The following is a 21057-nucleotide window of genomic DNA, read 5'->3' on the forward strand; positions in this document are numbered from 1 at the left end:
ATTGTTAGTTATTTTTCTATTACATATTGGTTATACATTGTTACTAGGGTTCTTTTAATTCAATTATATTCAGAGCTCATCAATTTTTGCTCATCAATCCGATGTGTTTTTTCAGATCCCAAAGCTACCTTTGAAAATAGGTTACATATAATGACAAATACTGGGAAAATAAAGTTAGATTCAGAAAAAGGTTGGGGGGGATTTGTGGTGTACCTCTTGAGCTATTCTCTCTAGAGTCTGGGTGCACGACTCAAACAGGACCCTAGGAGAGCGGGGATCCTGGCTCGCTGACTCGCCCCTCAGAACCACACCGGGACTGGATAAACGAGACCTATGGAGCACCTGGATTCACATTTGACAAAATAAACACGAGACCGTCAAACAGGCAGCAAGGACGGTTATAATCTTGCAAATGACACAAAAGAAAAAGAAATGAAGTGTACTAAAAATGCTTTTCAAAATTAAGAAAACTTTCAGAAATGACTAAATCTTGACACACAAACTAGTAGCACCACTTAAGCACTATTTTATACCTAGTCGTACGATGGTGTTACGTGGCGAAAATAGACGATCTACAAGCTCACAATGCGTTGCGATGCGTTGTGAGCTTGTAGATCAGCTATTTTCATTATTTTGAAACATTTTCAACGATTTTCGCCTTAAAATGAAGAGAGAGACTGTGCATCGGTACCGGGCTGAGCTGGTCTTGCTCCAGGGAGTTGAGTGACAGCTGCAACTTGGTGCTCTGGTCTTTATTAAGGTTCTCCCACCTCTGTCTCAGCTGGTCCAGGGGGGTCAGGCTGTCCACCTCCAGCAACAGTCCTCCAGGGACTGACATCTCACTGTGGAAACATACGTTTGAAGTGAGGACAATGAGGGAAGAACATAATGCGCTATCACACTGGGGACAACTGTCATGCCCCCTGGTCCTGGAGGTTTTCCTCCTTCAATTTCCAGTTAATATTATGCTTATAATAATATACTTATAAAATAATAATGTCATCTTGCAAAGATTATTTAAAACCAAACCCAAGGGCTTCATTACAAATTGAAATTTAACAGAAAGGAAAAGGAAAATGCACCACATGTACCTGTAAATGAATAATGCATTTTTGTCAAGAAGTGAGAAAGACAAACTGCAGTACCTGTCTCCGTTAGGTGTGGTCTGTTGGCTTAGTAACTCCTCTCCAACGCTGGCTACAGACTGTAACAACCTCCTCTGTTCCGCTACCTGCTCCTCTAGCTCCTACAGCAACAGAAAGAACAGCAGCACATTGTATCAGAAAAAGTACTCCAAAAAGGGCTAGGACTTGCTATTTGAAAAAGTTACCTTTCATTTAAATCAATATAGTTTTGCACCATGGTACTGATTTCATCATCTGAGAACGCAGGCCATCAAAAGGAAACTAATGGTTTATAACGGATCTGGCTCAAGGTTCCAGGTTGTGTTTTATTCTTACATCTTGTGTACAGGTACATAAGAGTAAAACGTATTTTTGGTGGGGTCTAACATGTAAAAAGACTACTGTCTCTCACCCTCTGTCGAAGCAGGTTGTCATGGTGCTGCTGTGTGCGTGTGGAGCGAGCCTGAGACAGCCAGTCCTGGACATTGGGACTCTGGGACAGAATGGAGTCCGGCTCACTGTCCTCCTGCTCCTGTAACGATCCCTGGATGAAGATGGATGGAGAGACATCATGGGTGGCAGAAATGTGATGACAGATTTATAGTAGGGTAATGTGCCATTTGATATCATCAAGCTAATTGGCATTTATACAATTCCAGCCACGACAATTTCTCTAGGGATTTTTTTTTTCTAGACATAAAAATATATGTACAATACATAATATTTGCTAACATCTGATCATGTGGTAATGTTGTTACCTTGGCGAGAACAAAAACACAAAACACAAATCATTACTACAGTAACTGAAAATGCTGTGTCATCAGAAAGAACACCTGTTCCAATGTGTTTAGTGTCAGTGTGATGCGACGAGGTAGCATCCTTTTGTCTGCGTCTGAGGCCCATTGTGAGAAATACAGGCCCCTGTTGTTCTGCGGTTAGTGGTGGGAAACAGGGGACCTTTATGAAGGAGGCCGACGTGACCTTTGGCATTTCCACAATACTACCATTGATGAAGATACAGCAAAACAACATACTGCAATGCAGCACAACAGAACAGAACTGCATTCGACAGAGACAAGAGGGAGAAAGGAACATGAGCTAAATGGAAGTGGAGGATGAAAATAGGATGAACTGAAGAGAGTACGGGACAGGGGAAGAACATAGACCGGAGTGAAGGGGAGAGAGAGAGAGAGAGACTGAAGATGAACCCCAATCCTTGGATGTCACAACATCCATACAGTGCCTCTCACCTGTATGTCCACCTGTTTGTCCTGCAGCATGCGCTGCAGCTCCACCAGGCTGTCTTTGAGGGACTGGAGCTTCAGGGTGAGCTGCTCCGCCTCCTCCTTGGTGCCGGCGCGGCCCTCCAACAGCAGGCTCTCGCTGTGAATGGAGAGCTCTGACAGCGATGCCACCTTCCGCTCGATCTCAAACAGCATGTTCTGAAACGGCAGGAAGAGGCAGGCAAGCTCAGGTACAGTCATCATCATCATCATCGTTCAAAAGGTTAAAGTTGACCTGAACTTAGAATGTCAACCGGCCCTGGAATCATATCAGACTACTAAATCATATTGCCACACAGTGACCTGCCCACAGATCGTCTCATAACTAAGCTAAAACCCTGCATGGGTGACTCGTTTAAAACAGCCTGGCATTGTTGGAATATCTACTGTAACGTCACCAAACTGTCGCTCCCCGTAGTTCAACAGTGTGACTCATTAAAGGGAAGCTCTCCAGCAGAACTGGATCTGCTATCTCTGCTACATGATGGGCGATGACAGCCTGCTCTATTGCACAGGAGCTATACCACCCAATGGGAACAGTCTTTTCTTCTACTCAAAGAGCTCGTATTGGCTGTGCGTGACAGTGAATGACAGGCACTGTCCCGGTGGTTGGTAGGCATCTACTCAGCATAATGCACCAGGCTTTCATTTAGCTGTTTCTAGAATGTACTTCACACATGCACGTCCTCTTTTACCGCCACATTCAGTGTATCCCCCCTCTTTTCTCTTTCACTCACTTTCGTTGATTTGCATATATCCTTTTTCCCCCTCTCTCTCCAAATCCTCATCGGCACATTCAAACTGATTCAGTTGAGAAGCAACAAATCATTGCTTCCTAACAAAAGCGACCCTCCTATTCCATGTGAGAACAATTGCGTGGAAGGTGGAAAAAGCGAGGATTAGGGTTTTGTAGCTCCGTGATTCAAAAGGGCATACGAGGCCCAGAAAGAAAGAAGTGGTCGTCATTCTCCCACCACAATGTAGAGTGTCTTCATACACCTCCTTCTCCTTCCATTCAGTGCCATTCAGGCGGCTGGAGGGTGGGGGACTCATTTACTACCTACACAGTAAAATCTCTCTCTCTCTCGCGACTGGAAGATCCTGCCTGCCATGTATTTCTATGGTAAAGACTGGCGTGTTTTTTTGGCGCAGCGCCTTGCAGACAAGCAGACAAAAGTTCAACTTTTGGAGAGGAGCGCGGGTCATATGATCCTCCTGCTTGTGTCTGTCATTCAGGTCATTTACGACCTGATGTTGAATCGTTACCACAACCATGAGAAGGCCATGTTTATAGTTGTTTCAGATAAGCTATATGACACGACGTTGGAGCAACAGTGGATTGGTTGCGGGCATCAATAAACGCTGTGTGAGAGTGCCTGGACATTATATTGAAAGCACTCCTGCACTCAAAAAAACCTTTCTGTGGACACGGCCCCTATAAGGAAAAACCTGAATTAATGGGTGGAGAAACATAATGAATGTAGATGCTCCCATACAGGTTTGCTGCATGATACAATTAAGCAACTAACTTCCTATCACACTCTGTGGCATGCAGTTGACCTCAATATTGGATTAAGACAGCAAGAGAAAGATCTACTGTATGTAACTAATGAAAGAGGGTTCATTACTGGGGCACGGATGGCAGGGGCTTCAGTCACAAAGACTACTCAACTAGTGTTTCACTAGTGACTAAAGTGACATTTGCATTTAATCTATGGAATGACATCAGTCTGAAGTTGTGGCTCAGAAGCACACATTCAATGACCATAATGCCTGTGCATTAGTGCGATATACTGAACAAGAGGAAAAACAGAGTAGGAGCTCTTCCACAGTTGACTGAGAATGTCAGTGCAGGATGTGATCAGACTGTCAGCAACAACAATCATATAACTACAAAGAGAGGGAAGTTATAGTAGGGTAGCAGTGCATAAACCAAATACATAATTTGACACTTCAGTGGTGCAAAATGCATCGCTACATACAGTGCATGTGTGGTGTACACCAAGAGAACAGGCCGGAATGCTTGACAGTGAGGCTGTCTGGGGGCTCCGTTATGCTTTGGGGACATTTTCCTAGCATGATGCAGGTCCACTTGTATCCTAGAGGGAAGGGTCACTGCAAATCAATACAAAGAGTAATCACCTTTATCCCATGATGAAACATATGTTGATGGGAGTTAGTCTTATGTAACCAGACAATCAGATATCTCTGCCTACTGTCCATCATAATAAGTATGCTCTTTGCTCTTTACAGTAGCTCTATACTGAACACAGTCAATTAATCTGTGGAGTGTATGCAGACAGCATCAATCCTTTGAAGACTAGGCTCTAGTGTACATGGTCTGGGACTTTTAGACCCGAGCTCCACAGGAGCCATATGTGAGCTATAATCAGCTTACTGTCTCCCAGCTGCTTCAGTACAAACAAACCCACCTACTGTAAAAGACCTCTTCTGTCTGAGCCATCGAGCTAACAACATCATTATAAGAAGACACTTATGTTACATGATAGGGGGTCGACGTGTTAACCCTTTAAGTTCAAGGTTTTTATTAATAGAGTAAGTTAGATTACTAACTACTTAAACTTAAACAAACTGTCCTTTGTATTATTCTCTCCTTTCCCAGGAGGTGCTGTGTGCCATGTGATACAAATTAGCCACCCTGGAATACGTTTCCCTTTTACAGACCAAAGTGAACTTAATCCATAACAATTACACAAAACCTAGCCTAGACCAATCACCACTTCCACTTCCCCAAAGATACCAGTCAAATCAATCAGTTTGAAGGTGAGATCAACATGGTAACAGGGTGAGTAGACGACGGAGCTTGGCTTCCTGGAGGAATGTTGGAGACCCAGTAGGACACCATAAAGCTGAGTAGAGAGGGGGCAGACAATGATAATCCTAATCCTAATACCCAATCCAAAACACAATGCTCAGTTTAGCTCATTCATTGATAGAAACTGAATACTACTGGATGGCGAGGGTCCTCTGACTATGATACATTTTGTTCATGTCTGGGTGGAAACCAACAAGCATAAAGGGGTCTATTCATGCAACAGACATCAACAGAGAGTAAAAGGCTTTGTTCAGACTGCAGGAAAAACCCATTTGTTTATCAAATACGATCTATAAGCATAACTGTCCACACTTTTATTTGCAAGTGATCCGATTAGATTTGTGTATTCAGAGACATTGTCAACCTATATCTGCATCGGTTGCTGTGGCAACATTGTAACAACATAACGAGAGATGCTTAATGTATTCTCTCGTCGGAAATAGCAGATCTACAGTGAGCGACACAGTTGTATGATGAAGCATAAATCTGGCCTCAGTGTCTTTAGAAATCAGATTTGAACCACATTTCAAACCACTATAGGAATGTGATTAAAATCTGAAAAAATCTGTTTCCATGTGTTTTGTTTTGCTGTTCAGATAAATACCAATCTGATTAAATCTGGATAGGCCAAAAATCTGATTTGAGCAACCAGTTTGAGCATACAGTATATAGCCTAAGAGTAAGAGCTTGTCTGACATTGAAAAAACATGCAGAGAGAACAGCCAGGCACTATTTCTGGAACCCTGATACAAATCGGACACTACTGTATGTCACAGATTTTACATGCCACAATTATTTTTGACATGTGACACACTGACAGAGGCTCTAGCAGAACAGGATCTGCTATCTTAGCCACAGGACAAGAGATGACAACAGAGATATACTGTTACACTTTTGTCTACCGTGGAAACAGTAACTCGTATTGGGTAATGTCAAGGACTCGCAAAATGATATGTATTTGGCTGCGGACCCCCATCTCAAAAATATTTTGTGCCAGGGATTAAAAAAAAATAGCAAATCTACAAGCTCATAGCGCGGCACTTGGTGCCGCGCTATGAGCTTGTAAATCTGCTATTTCTGAACTAGATTAACTCACTTTGTACCCCCCTCAAGGACCCCTGGGGGTCCCTGGACCCCACTTTGAGAACCAATGGGATACACCACAACAGTTTCCCCATAACAAACCAAACCGTAAAACTGTCGACCCCCTCGGCCCGCTATAAACGGCACAGTCGGTCTCACCTGGCAGTCTATGAGTTGATCTTCCATATCCATGTCATCATTTTGCGGCTGGAGGGCGGAGCATAGCGTGGCACGGGCGCTCAGCAACCAATGGTCCAGTTCCTCGGCTTCGCTATGGTAACGCTGCAGCGCCTGTTCCTGACGCAGCTCCTCTAGCTGTTCGCTCAGTCTCTCCTAAACACGAGAACATGACAAACAAGAGATATTAGATGGATAACAGGCACAAAACCTCCGTATTTGTCATACACAATACAATCCGGACTGTTGATAGACTGTTAATGTCCAAAGTCATCAAAATTCTACAAAACATAAATGAACTAGAAAATGTGCTCCTCGGAGCACAGGTCTCCGCCAGTACTGTTCCTGATCAATCCTGTCTTACCTATTTATATTACATATTGTCACGTGTCACACCAATGTTAGCTTGGCTGAGACGGACACACACACGGACGGACGGAGATGAAAACATACTCTCCACCATACTGGCGGAGACAATTATTGAGTCACAGCTAGCTTAACAAAACTGGATGGAACACTGACCAGCAAGTAGTCAAATAATGTCATATCATAGTTATTGGGTGGAATGCCCCAATGAAATATGGAGTGTTCATTTAACTGCATCTAGTGTCCCAGTACCTCCAGCAGCTGCCGTTTCCCGGAGGCCTTCATGCGAATGGTGGCCATTCTCTCTCCCAGCACGGTGAGCGTGGACTGTAGAGCCAACTGGTCCCCAGGGTCTCCCTCGCCGTCGCTGTCTCCCAGGCCGTCGCCCAGTAGCTCCTCTGAGAAACACATCTGGAGCTCAGTGATCTCGTCCTGCAGCATCAGGATCTCATCCATCAGAGCCTGGATTGCGGGAAAACGAGGGGAGGGAAGAATAGAAGATTGAAATATATGGAAGACAGGAAGGGAAGAACATTTGTGAGATGAGGAAGAATGGGGCTTCAGAGACAAAACCAAAGTGACCAAAATGGCTCGTCTCACTGTTGTCAAAAGGGGACCGTACAACTGGGACTGCCAGTCACTGTGAAGTTGGCATAGCAACAGCGAACAGTGCTGCGGTGTCTTTGAGCCCTGCACACAGCCTAGTAGAATTAAACCCCTTCATCATTCTCTGTGTTTTCACTGAGCACAGAGAGTCGGGGCTACTTGTCATCTTTGTCTTTAACGCATGGCTCAACTCCATTTCTGTTCTCTACCATTCAGTCCATTAGTCTATTGTTTCCCCTGTCCTCATCTGAACTCACCTCCCTCACTCCCTCCCTCCCTCAAACACACCCCCACCCCCACCCCCCCCCCACACCCACCCACCCACCCACACACACACACACACACACACACACACACACACACACACACACACACACACACACACACACACACACACACACACACACACACACACACACACACACACACACACACTCCCCTTTTCTCTCAAACACACACATACAAACACTGACTTCCCAAATACCTCCTGGCCTGTCTGCCCCCCTCTCCCTCACCTGGTGTGCAGCCATCTGGCTCTCGGGGCTCTTGCTGGGTTCTAGACCCTCGTTCAGCGCTCCCTCGATGGACTCCATCTTGGTAGAGACGGACTGGAGGGACTCCTGGTAGTGCTGCTGTCGCTCCAAAGCTTCATACAGACTCTTCTGCTTCTCACTGATCTGAGGTGGGAGTGCAGCAGACAAAGTGTGAGAGAGTGCTGATGAAAAGGTAGGCGGTGGGAGTAAAAACCGATGTGTACAATACTGGTCTAAACACAACGTCATTGTCTACTGACATCTTCATCAATCGATTGTACATAAACATAAGACCATTTTGCCATTTTAATTATAATATGTTGCGGTTGTCGTATATTTCTTAACATTTTTTCAAATGAATCTGCAATTTGAAATGCCTACCTCAAGCAAGTGTATTATTAGAACTTCCCTGGAAGTTGTAATAATAGGCCTACTGCACTGAAATGAATGGAAAATATTGTCATCCTTAAATACCTACAGTAACAAACCACAGTCTGCTTTGGAGAATGGTTGGCAGCATTGTTAAGTATAGAGTTGTACGCAATAAGTTACACATGCCAGACCACCAGTATGATCTTGGAAATGAATCCTTAGGGGATCTCAGAGCTGTTCTTATACAGTTATGTTCTTACTACAGTATATATATTTCCATCCTGGTGTATGCTTTGTTATTTCTGTTTCTGGTGCACTGGTGCAGTATTTCTATATAAAGCAAACACTGAATGCAGTGTAGCAGTTAGATATTCAGCTTCACTTCGGCAGGTTAATCTGTGACCAGGTGACGTACCACATTCTTTAGTGTTTCCCAGGACCTCTGCAGGTCATCCAGGTTAGCAGCGCTGCTTTCCATAGACGGGTCATACAGCTCCTGGAGGGGTGCACGACTCAGGTTGGCTCGACCCTGCAATTATTTGAGAAGACGGCTTGTGAAAGTCTTGCTGTGTCTGTTTGTCTGCATGTACGGATGTTCTTGCACGATTATTGCACATAATACTGACTTTATACTGACTTACTGCCATTGAAAGCTATGATGATATCATTTTCACATTGTTGTTTGTCTAAATTGTTACAGAATGATCCTGTGTCTTGATGTTGTCCTATGTTACATGTTGCACCTTAACCAGAACCAATTCCTTCATGTCCTATGTACTGGCAATAAACACCCGCTTGTTTCTGAGTTCTGTGTGGAAGCACAGTTGGCTAGGGGAGAGTGGTCTGTTTACAATTACCCACTGAATGACCATGTAATTGCTATAAAGTGTCCTGTATCATGTCATGTTCTCAGCTTGAAGCAATTCATTATAACCCCTAAATGTCCACATTCTTACAAAGAAAATGCATACTGTATGTTCAATTTAAGAGCGGTGAGTAGGACTGTTAGCTATGTGCTGAGTTTGTCTTGATCCTCTGTGGGATGTTACCACTATAGCAGTCTGGCTAAATGCGTCCTTATTTTACCCCCCCGCCCCCCCCATCTCTCCCTCTCTCTCTCCCTCCCTCCCTCTCTCTCTTCTCTCCCTCTGTCACCCTATCTCAAATGTTCATAATAATGTCCTTCTGTCTGTCTCCAACTCCTATTAACTTAGCTTCTAACCATACTGCGTTGGTCTTCTCTCTCTACAGTACATCAGCACTGAATCATTGACACATCACATGATGCAGAAGAACAGACATTTCACCGTGAAATCCTCATCATGACTCAGTTCCCAAAACTGCAGTGCTGACCCCCTACTCAGTTCTACTAATAATATCCATCTGTCAAGGCTGTCTAGATCACAGACCAATACCAAAGAAAATATATTTCGATCTAACTTGCCATGCTAACAGCATCGCACAGAAAGAAATCAAGGGAGTAAAACGAATGAAGGTACAGCTACACAGATGACCTGATAAGGCGGCAGGCAGATGCAACACAGTAACCGTCCAGCTGCTCATCCAACGTGGGTGTGGTAGAGGAATGTTATAGCAGCAGTGCATATGGGTGAGGGCTGTAGTGGTGATACTAGCAGACGGGTGGGGAGCAGGTGGTGCTGGGCGTAGTAGTGCATACTGCAGAGGCATCTAGATGTGGTGGTTTGCTCATAATGTTGCCGATTGAGGAATTTTAAAGTTTAATGCGTTACTGTAAGCTCATGCAGCCATCATACACAATCACTCTGAAGGACGACGGCTGAATTTGTAAAATGCAACATGTAAAATGTAAAATGTAAAATGTAAACTCTTTGGAGATGGTTTGTTGTGGTCGGTGGTTTAGAGATGGAAGGGTACCGAGGTGTCGAGGGGTGGGTGGGTGGGTTGCAATACCTGGTTAAGAGTATCAGGGTTAGCCCCAGGAGAGGGGGAGCGACAGGCAGGGGGAGAGGAGACCTCACTGTTGGTGCCCTCCTCCCCTGACTCCTCCGTCACAGGGGAGAGCAGCGTGTGGCAGCGGCCCGCGGTCATCTGACCCACCACACACGAACACATACACCACAAACGTACACCAGAAGAAGCAGGAAGGGGGAAATAAAATGAGGAGAAGAGAAGAGAAGAGAAGAGAAGAGAAGAGAAGAGAAGAGAAGAGAAGAGAAGAGAAGAGAAGAGAAGAGAAGAGAAGAGAAGAGAAGAGAAGAGAAGAGAAGAGAAGAGAAGAGAAGAGAAGAGAAGAGAAGATGCAAAAAGAGGAGGAGAGAGGAATACAAGATATGACAGAAAGTGATAGGAGAGTGAAGAGGTAGAGAGAGTGACAACAGATAGAGAGAAAGAGGTATAATCATTAGTAAGGGGGGCGTAGCTTCAGGAGGCTGCAGAGTTAGCACTTTTTCTGATTAATTAGAGAGTAATAAAATAACAGAGACCCAAAGGATCACATTACTGGCATAAAACACCACCGGGCTAGTACAGTACATAGCATTCAAAACAGCATCCTAATGTATTGCATTGATCTGCACTAGCTAACGGGGAGCCCTGGAATCCATTGGCAATGAGTGATCCCTTTTACAGCATGCATCAGAGGAAAGAAACGGTCATTGGCAGGAAGTTATAATGCACACGCAAGCACGCATCGTGTACAACTGAGTGTCTTGTAAATGGAATAGTTCAAAATACACAACTGCCTCGTCAAGCAGACAGCAACTAGTTTTGAATCTACATCACACTATGTGTGTCACTTTGGGACAAATGGCATGACATCAAAGCAAAACTGTTTAAAGGCAGTCCTGGAAGATCAAGGGCCAAGCCAAACCAGATCAGAGACAACAACATAACACAGTTAAGACAGACCCAGACTGAGAGGACGGTGATTACGGTGCAGAAGCAGCTGAAGCAGCACAGTTGACTGCATGCCTCAGTACAGAGGCAGAACTGGAATGCGAGCCAACGTCTAACGGGCTGCTTTTTGGTTGTAGTGGAACTTGGCGGACTGACTTGGGACGTTGTTAGCTGCAGTCTGGAATCTTTTTATTCCCGCGCTTCATGATGCAACGCAAGGCAACGGGCTATGTGGGCAGACCAGTGTGTGTGAGAATCTTAATAGGTCTGTGCAGGCAGTGAAATCAGACCCAAACCAAACAGCACCGTTGCAGTTATGTGGTTAAGAACGGGACAATGCTACTAACTATGTGCAACGATAATGAGTGAAGGATGGCAGCAGTCCGGAGCCAATTCATACCCAAACACAAACTGTTCTTGCTGTAACTTACGCACGCGCGCGCGCTCACACACACACACACACACACACACACACACACACACACACACACACACACACACACACACACACACACACACACACACACACACACACACACACACACACACACACACACACACACACACACACACACACACACACACACACACAGAGCAGTATCCTGTTTCCTGGCCCATTGAGACCAAACACACCATAAACGGCAGCAACAAGAGCATAAAAACAACAGCAAAGGAAATCAGAATTAGAGGAGAGAGAGCGAGAGGGAGAGATAGGGAGATAGAGAGAGAGAGAAAGAGAGAGAGAGGGCATGATGAGAGACATCTGTAGAAACTCTTGAGAACCGGAAGATGATCAAGCAAAGGATGACAGAGCAGCAGGCAGACAGATTCAGGTTAATATGAAACAAACACAGTGACACACAGCACACATAAATAGAAAACACTGTCGGCAGCTATCAGTGTAGAGCTACACAGCAAGAGGCAGCCAGCAGAGAACAGTAATGTAAGACAGGGAACGAAACAGAAGCCTGCTTGGGTTTCTCTAGCAGTACTATACATAAGACACAGTGCAGGCCCACAGTGGATATCGGTGATATGTGGATAATGCTGGGTGCTGAATTAACACACACACACACAGTAGTATAGACACACAGTATTGTGGGTGTTTAAGGGAAGCCGGTCAGCACTCACCATGACCACAGAGGGGTGCGCAGGCAGCTGCTTGGCAGAGGCTCCGGCCAGGACACCGGGCAGCTCGTCGTCGCTCAGCTCATCCATGCCGTCCGACAGACCCTCCACCTCGCTGACCGTCAGCAGCATGGTGGCGTGCTTGGCCTTCACCGTCAGCATCTTGCACTTGGAGTGCAGCGAGGCGATCTGATCCTGGTAGCCGCGGATCTTCTGGGCCAGCTCCTGTCAAAACATATCCGGCAACACCACCCCACCACCCCCCACGCAGATAATAATGACTAGATGTCCACCGAACACCAAACTCCAACACAGCCCCCACCTCTCTCTCCAGGGTCAATCTCAGTGAGTCAGTCCACAATGGAAAAAACCAATAGCTTCACCGGCTGAATAAGATCCCCCTGAAAAAAGGGCTGGGGATGAGGAGGAGGGGGAGGTTGTTGTTTAGTTGAGGTGGTTCAGCGTTGAATGCAGTGGACGGCCTGAGTGGAAAAGAGCCGGCACTGGAGGAGTAAAGTGGAAAGGAAGCATTTTCTTCTTCTCTTCTCTGCCTCTCGCTCTCAGTCTCATAGTGTATGTGTGTGGTGAGAGAGAGTGAGAGAGAAAAGCAGTGCCTCAGCTCTGTGACACACACACATACACATATACACACACACACAGACTCTCTCTGGGATCTCTAAGCCAATCAGAGCAGCCCAGAGGCGGGTGACTCAAAGCGGTGGCGGAGAGCTCCACCGACAGGATGTTTGGTTGAGAGACACAGAGACCCCTGAAATAGTTCAAATCTACAGTCTCACACACACACACACACACACACACACACAAAGGGAAAAGAAAACAGGATGTGATCTCACTGCCTTCCCCCCTCCTTCCACTTCCTTGCTCCACCAATCCCTGAGGCAGATTCCTCTCAACAAAAGAGAGAGAGCGCTGCAAGGAGAGAGGGTGCGTTTGAGAGAGAGAGAGAATGACAGAGGGAGGCTCAAATAACAGCCTTGTTATGGGCAGGCTCCTCCCCTGCCTCTTTTCCCCTCCTCCCTCCCCCTGTCCCGCAGATGGTCGATGCGCTGATAATCAGGTCATGTGACTAACTGGCGAGTGGACCTGCAGCTATCTCGCTCAGCTTGGAGACCAAACTCAAATACATGTATGAACTCACTGACATGGCCAACCAATCTGTGATCTACACGGATTGCAACAACAAGCAAGCACAGACTATAACTATAATGACAATGTAATAAGAATATAATGTAAAAAAAAAATGTTCTGCAGTTTCTATTCTTACATATTTCTATTTTTCTCTTGGATGCTCTCTCTCTGCACAGTCTGCAGGGGGCTTTAAACACACACTCAGCAAAGTGAAAATGCTGCACCAAGTATGGGGCTTGAGATCTGCATTGGTACTGCAGTCCACTGTATCTAACTGCTGTACCATTATCCAACTGAAATCGTATCCCTGTGCAGAATGTATCAGCATGCACCATCAGATAAGGGGAGAATGTTTGAATGTTTGTATGTATGCGGGCCGGGGCCAGTAGAGAACTTAAAGTCATTTATGATGGTTGTTGTACTGTATGACACTGTGTCTCACAGTACACTATTAGAGAGGGGTAAAATAAACATTGTTTGCTTTGCAAAATATCAGTAGTAATAATAATAATAATAATAATTTTGCAATGGAAATACTGATGTGTCTTATTAACTTCATATGGAAAACAGCCACATTATGGAATAAAATCAAACGCATAATGCTTAAATAAATGCAACGAATAAATGATTGTTCAAAGAATAGTTTTATGAAACGCTATCTGTATTACATCTCTGTTTTATGGTATTACACAATTACATGGTATTACACATTTTTCATGCACCCCACCCCTCTCCCCCACCCTCTCTCTCTCTCTCAGGGCTCTTTGATGTTGAAGTAGGTGACCCCATTATAAAATCCATTTAAAACATTAATTGCATAATAATCTTCTGGGATATTAAATGAGCAATTGAAAATACAGAACATGATTGTCTGTTAGATGGTCATTGAAATTCTATGTACTGATCATTTGGGTGATGAATCTATGAATCTACTAATAAAGCAGGTATGTGAATGTGACTAAACTGTGCAGAATGGTTGGGAACAACTCATCATTACACACTGGCATCAGTTTCAATTTGCTTTCCATATGTTGACACCATGTTGTCCCACAGTAGAGACACAGTTGTCAGGGATACTTAGAACTCAGTGAATGAAACCATCCTTTTTCTTTAAATAATTATTTTCCCCGAAGGCCTATTACTATGTTTTTGCTCGTGTCCGTCTGTCCGTCCGTCTGTGTGTGGGGGTGTGTGTGCGCGCGCGTGTGTGTGTGCGTGCGTGCGTGCGTGCATGCGTGCTTGCGTGTCCATCCTTGTGCGTGTGTCTGTGAGAAGCTAATCTGTCTAGACCTGTTTGATCCTTGACTCTTACCTCTCCAGTGCTTCATCTCTTGTGTGCAAGTATGTGCATGTGTACGTACGCACGTGCTTGTGTGTGTGTGTGTGTGTGTGTGTGTGTGTGTGTGTGTGTGTGTGTGTGTGTGTGTGTGTGTGTGTGTGTGTGTGTGTGTGTGTGTGTGTGTGTGTGTGTGTGTGTGTGTGTGTGTGTGTGTGTGGTCTCACCTCATGGTGGTGTATCTGGGCCTGGAGTTCCTGTATGTTGCTGGTGGAGACCGGGCGATCCTGAATGATGCGGTGGGCTTCCTCTATCAACCTCTGAAGGTTCCTCACTTCCTGTTCGTACTGCTCATACTGCACCACTGCCTCCTGGGAAACGCAACATGGAAATATATATTGAGGCTACATCCAAAAGCCTTCATGACAATAAGCTTGTTGCACATCTTCCTCATATTCAAAAGCGAGGAAAATACAGTATAATACTCTATGTACAGGCATTTATTTCAGTGTAAGCATTAATGAAGTTAAATACCATAGTGTCGTTGTCAGGCAGAAACCTTACATATCCAAAATGGTTACATGTCAGGAAACATGGGGGAAAAAACTGTGTTCCAATGGATCCAATGTAGTTATTATTTAGTCAGTCTCTGTTGTGGGCATGTCATTAGACGCTGAGCTACAAGCTCAGACGTGTCACATTGTGACTATTTATTACCTTTGTGTGAAACTGTCACACGACTAAGTATAAAATTAGGCATTCATTTATAAAAAAATCACACCTGTGTGAAGGTAGCGGCGCCTTTGATATATTTTGTCATAGATATACGTTTCTACTAGAGAAACAATATTAAATCTCTGTAAATTTATTTCAAGGCTTCCAGTGGCACTAAATAGTGCCATTGGAAGCGAATCACCAAATGCATTCCAAGGTAAGTGGCAAAAACTGATCTGTCATAGCTGATAGAGTGGGTACCTAAAAAATAAACTTTGTGTGTGCGTGTGTATACATGTGGTACCAGAAAGATATGTATGTGTTATGAAATAATCTATACAATTTATAAGCCGTACCCAGAGTGTTTATGTTCCGGACTTTTACAGTTTATATAAACCATCTAATTTTGTATTCATGATATAATATTGATGTCATGAATAGTTCCCTTGCCTGACCAATCAGAACGTTGACGGACCTGACCAATCAGAACCTCGACGGGCCTGACCAATCAGAACGTTGACGGACCTGACCAATCAGAACCTCGACGGGCCTGACCAATCAGAACGTTGACGGACCTGACCAATCAGAACCTTGGCGAGCCTGACCAATCAGAACGTTGACGGACCTGACCAATCAGAACCTTGGCGAGCCTGACCAATCAGAACGTTGACGCAAAAGCCAGGTATAGAGGGCTAATATGCCAGGTATAGAGGGCTAATATCCGCTCTATAGAGCGGCTAGCGCCGCTAAAAATCACACCCTGTGTGAAGTCATCATCATCATTTTGTCATCGATATGTGTTTATAATGTGTTTATAGCCATGTGTCACGTGAAGCTTGACCAATCACTTTGTTGACGGGTCTGACCAATCAGAACGTTGACGGTGAACACAGACAAAGTCAGGCATAGAGCAGGATCCGCTCTATACCTAAAGGTATAGAGCGGCTAGCGCCGCTAAAAATCACACCCTGTGTGAAGGTAGCGGCGCCTTTGATACATTTTGTCATCGATATGTGTTTATAATGTGTTTATAGCCACGTGTCACGTGAAGCTTGACCAATCACTTTGTTGACGCACCTGACCAATCAGAACGTTGACGTACGCACACGGACAAAGTCAGGTATAGAGCAGGATCCTATACCTTTAGGTATAGAGCGGCTAGCGCCGCTAAAAATATTCAAAAGATGAAATGGAGATAAAAGGTTTCTGCCCAACAGCGATGACATGATGTTTAAAATAAAACAGGATAAGCACATATCCCAAAGTTTAAAGACCCAAACGTTGTTGCTAGTACAGGCCAATGTTAACAAGGATAGATGCTTTATTATACTGTTGTTTTTTGCTATTTGCATCAGACTATTCAGCATTTCCAGGATACATATACAGTTATAGGAACACAACATGGAGATGTAACATGAACAGGAAATTAGCTGGAATATTGAACCAGTATCTGATATGCTGTATACAGTACATGTAAACAGTAACACATCCATTGATTCAAACCTCCACAACAGTGGCATGGATAAGATGCATAAGATGCTTAAGGTGAATGTCTGCTGCTCCCAGTTAAAAACGAACTAATCTTCACCAAAATGAGCTTAGTAGAACAATCAGCCCTGGCCTGGACTATAAGATAAGAGGATATTTCTCTGCTGTGACAGGGAACAGTAAACATCCCTGACATTCCTGGAAGGGCCTGTTGTGAATGCAACATTCATCACATAGCAGAGCATCAAGTATCTGTTCCAGGAGACAGTAAAAATGTAATCATCAAATGACTTTATATCTGTGTGGAGCAACTGTCAGCTATTGAATGACACCACACTTAATGGTATAGCCATATAGATGACTAAATACTGTATAGCACAGCGCAACTGTTTGAGCATTTGTTGGCCAACTATGTGTAAATGGTGCACATATGCTATAGAGATCAATTTGTAGGTCATATGTTCCTTGCGCTCTTATGTCTCCACACACATTGGAGCCTGCGCAAATGCACACACACACACACACACACACACACACACACACACACACACACACACACACACACACACACACACACACACACACACACACACACATGTATCATTATTATTAGTCTCTGATCTACCCTGTTTTTCTTCTTGTTTTTAAATAATTACAGGAAACGAATAAGTAATACTTCTGTAGGCCTACTGCACATTATGCTAAATATTTTTTTTAATTAACTTGCCACTTGCCATGTGGCACCTTATGAGCTACTATGAATATGAGGCTCCCCCCCCCCCCCCCCCCCCCCCCCCCCCCTACCTGTAAAATGTTGCACTGCTGAATGGTGGTATGCTGTAGTTGGCTGGCCTCCTGCTGCAAGGCCTGGGCTGTGCGACAGATATGCAGGCTGGCCACTACCTCCTCTGGCAGCCGGAGGGCGCTCTGACACTGTTGAACTGCTGCCACCTGCTGTTTGAAACCCTCCATCTCCACCAACAGACGCTTCAGGAGACATGATGGGAGATGTAAAGAATTAGTTATAGTGACTCTGCAGTGTGTAAGAAGATACTGTAGTGTTAAAGGTGTGTGTGTGTGTGTGTGTGTGTGTGTGTGTGTGTGTGTGTGTGTGTGTGTGTGTGTGTGTGTGTGTGTGTGTGTGTGTGTGTGTGTGTGTGTGTGTGTGTGTGTGTGTGTGTGTGTGTGTGTGTGCATGCGCACGTGCATCTTGTCTACCTGTCTGTGTGTGAGCTGTTCCCTGAGGCTCAGTCTGTTCAGGTCAGGAGATGCCAGAGTGACCTGCACCTGGTCTAGAGAAGCATGAAGACTCTTCACCTCAGCCTCCAAACGCAGCATGTCCTGTACAGGCACATGGGACAGAACTTATAAAAGCATGTAAGTGTTGGAGGGGTCGAGCAACAGCAATGCTAACATAATACTATGCAGACATGTACAAGGACATGTGATTTACAACACAGTTGAATTCTGCCTGAAGATGACTACTGTAGTAAATAAAAACGCTTTGCATGTGCCAGTGCCCTATAGACATTTTTGTTCACTTTTGTTTGTGTGGCCTTGCAACATATACTGTGTGTGCACACTCCAATACATGTTTTTATGTGCATTTCAGACATTACTCTATATTATGTTTAAGCAATCCGGCATCAAATACTATTAAAATAAATATTGAAATCATGTGTCTTGCCCTGTGTGGTGTACCAGGCAAATCATTTTTTACCACACAAAAGAGCAAATGAAAACGTGTCAAGTAAGTGGTCAGTTAAAGAAAAGCATACAGGGTTGAAATAATGGTTTCAAGTTCTAGGCTCAAGGTTGTTCTTATCTAAACATTCTGGCATGAACTGTATTAATCAGATATGTGGTAACCACAAAACCTAATTTGTGATATAGAAGACCCACACAATGTTAAGAATGTGCATAGATAGACCCAGGGGCAAAATAAGAAAATGTGTTTTAATGGCACATTTTATGTGTGGGAGTGTGTGATTACCTCATTATCAACACCTCTAAAAAATATACCACTACAACAAACTAAAGTACTGCAGTTCATACTATAATAAAGGAATTACATGTAATACTAGGTGAGCTACCATAAGAGGGCACTGTGGCATTACATCTCTGCTACATGTGACCCACTCCAAGGCAATAGGTACCTCCCGCTGTGCACTGCAATTAATGGGACTGTTAGCCAGACTTCATAAGAGCAGTCATGTTAACGAGGTTGGTTTGTTCTCACTAACCTAAACAGAACAGATGGCTCTTATAGCATTGGTGGTGAATAGAGAGATCATTGATGTTAGCAAAGGGATCACTGATGGAGACAGTTAAAGACTATTATAAATTTCCCAGTGTGCATTCCCCTGTAATGCTTGCCTGCACACACCACAGGATTTATCAGTTACCTTAGCTGCGTCCTGCAGACTCTGGAGGCGTGTCTTTGCATTTTGCTGCAGCTCCTCCGTGCGCCTGCTCAGGTGCTTCACCTGTTGGCTCCACCCCTCTGTCTGGAGCACCTCCCCCAGTTGCCCCTCCCTCTCACCCATGGCCTCCAGGTCACCATGGAGACCCCGACACTCCCGCAGCAATGCCTGTTGCCATGGGAACACGAATGACAGGCCAAGAGGAACAGAGTTTGTATTATACGGCAATTACTGGTGTATAGAATTATTTTCAACAATAGCTGAAACTGAAATCTAAAAATAAATCATTTTTTTAAAGTGTGCATGATTCGGGTCATTGCCTGTAGAATGCCTGGTTGTAGAATAAATATCACACTGGAAAACCATGTTTTAACCACTTGAACCCCACCATCCATATTTTGGGGGAACAACAAAATTTGTACTAGTTTACTAAGTCCAGAAGGTTTAAGTGGATCGTATAGGGACAGGCACATGCCTTGGTAAAGAGACTCATTATATTCCCACCTGGTGTGTTCTGATTTGCTCCTGCAGTTGGGAGGCAGAACTCCAAATGATGTTGCCAGTGACCAGGGCCTCTGCCTTCTCTGTCCAGCCCAGGATGAATGCCCTCATCCCCTTATATTCTTCTAGTTGCCTCTCTGCCTGCTCGAACAGGAAGAGGTAAAGACACATTTGTGGATAGATGAGCTTCTGAATGGATTCACTAACACTATATCATACAATGCAAAACATTAATTGCGAATAATGCAATTAAAATATATGTATTTAGCAGACACGCTTATCCAGAGTAATGTACAAGGTGCAAGATAGGAGTATGCAGCATTTGGCTTCATAAAAACCTACTGTACATGTAATAATAATTAACACTATAAATACTTCTGAATCATGTTGTTAAGCTAAGATGCACTATGCATTTTGTTATTCCACAACTCCTAGACATACTTCAGATTGCTGTTAATTTAAATAATCCACAGGCAGTTCTTTTTGAACTACAGTACATAGCACATTTGTAGAAATATGCAATATAGTTTATTTTTGGTTCCAGGTTATGGATAGTAGATTTTCTGTCTCACCTTCTTCAGTCTGTTGGCCCTGTCCTGGGCCAGCTGTGTGGTATGGCGCTGCACCTCGGCCAGTTTGGCTAGAGCATCGCCCAGCTGCTTACACAGCAGAGGGTTCTGCTCCCCAAACTCCTGCACCGCCACACCTAACTCTGCCAGGGAACGACCGCACCCATCACACTCCTCACAAAGACACTGGAGAGTAGAGGAGAGTAGAGTAGAGTAGCGTAGCGTAGAGTAGAGTAGAGTAGAGTAGAGTAGAGGAGAGGAGAGGAGAGGAGAGGAGAGGAGAGGAGAGGAGAGAGGTTGAAACATAATGTCAGTAAAACCCCACAGCCCAGGTGGTCATTTCCATCTGTTTGAATTGCAGATGTGTTTTTTTCCTAACATGCTGTTTAGGCTTAGGGGGCCTCTCGTCAGAAGAGGAGAGATAAGAGAAGGAAGAAAAGAGACGTTTTGAGTTTGGGATTAAAGGAGGGAGGAGGTGTGGAGGAATGGAGGGGATAAAGGGTCAGAATCCCATCTGGAATATTTCTTAAAGTGGGTCACTGTTGCAAGGTG

General features: G+C 44.5%; 1 protein-coding gene across 1 annotated transcript in view; it reads right to left on the reverse strand.

Moving 5' to 3' along the window:
* Positions 1-21057, reverse strand: part of syne1a (spectrin repeat containing, nuclear envelope 1a) — a gene marked incomplete at its 5' end in the record, with an annotated part of 159284 nt that overhangs the window by 38877 nt on the left and 99350 nt on the right. Inside the window, 17 exon segments of the mRNA XM_084082326.1 lie at positions 214-342; positions 692-842; positions 1146-1246; positions 1537-1668; positions 2375-2566; positions 6486-6659; positions 7122-7331; positions 7991-8152; positions 8796-8909; positions 10313-10450; positions 12389-12610; positions 15038-15181; positions 17817-17999; positions 18231-18353; positions 19418-19603; positions 19940-20077; positions 20509-20691. Of these exon segments, the coding sequence (XP_083938452.1) occupies positions 214-342; positions 692-842; positions 1146-1246; positions 1537-1668; positions 2375-2566; positions 6486-6659; positions 7122-7331; positions 7991-8152; positions 8796-8909; positions 10313-10450; positions 12389-12610; positions 15038-15181; positions 17817-17999; positions 18231-18353; positions 19418-19603; positions 19940-20077; positions 20509-20691 (2682 nt within the window).

This window comes from Gymnoscopelus microlampas (genome assembly GCF_963454915.1).
Source record: "Gymnoscopelus microlampas genome assembly, chromosome: 16".
Classification (NCBI taxonomy): Eukaryota; Metazoa; Chordata; class Actinopteri; order Myctophiformes; family Myctophidae; genus Gymnoscopelus; species Gymnoscopelus microlampas.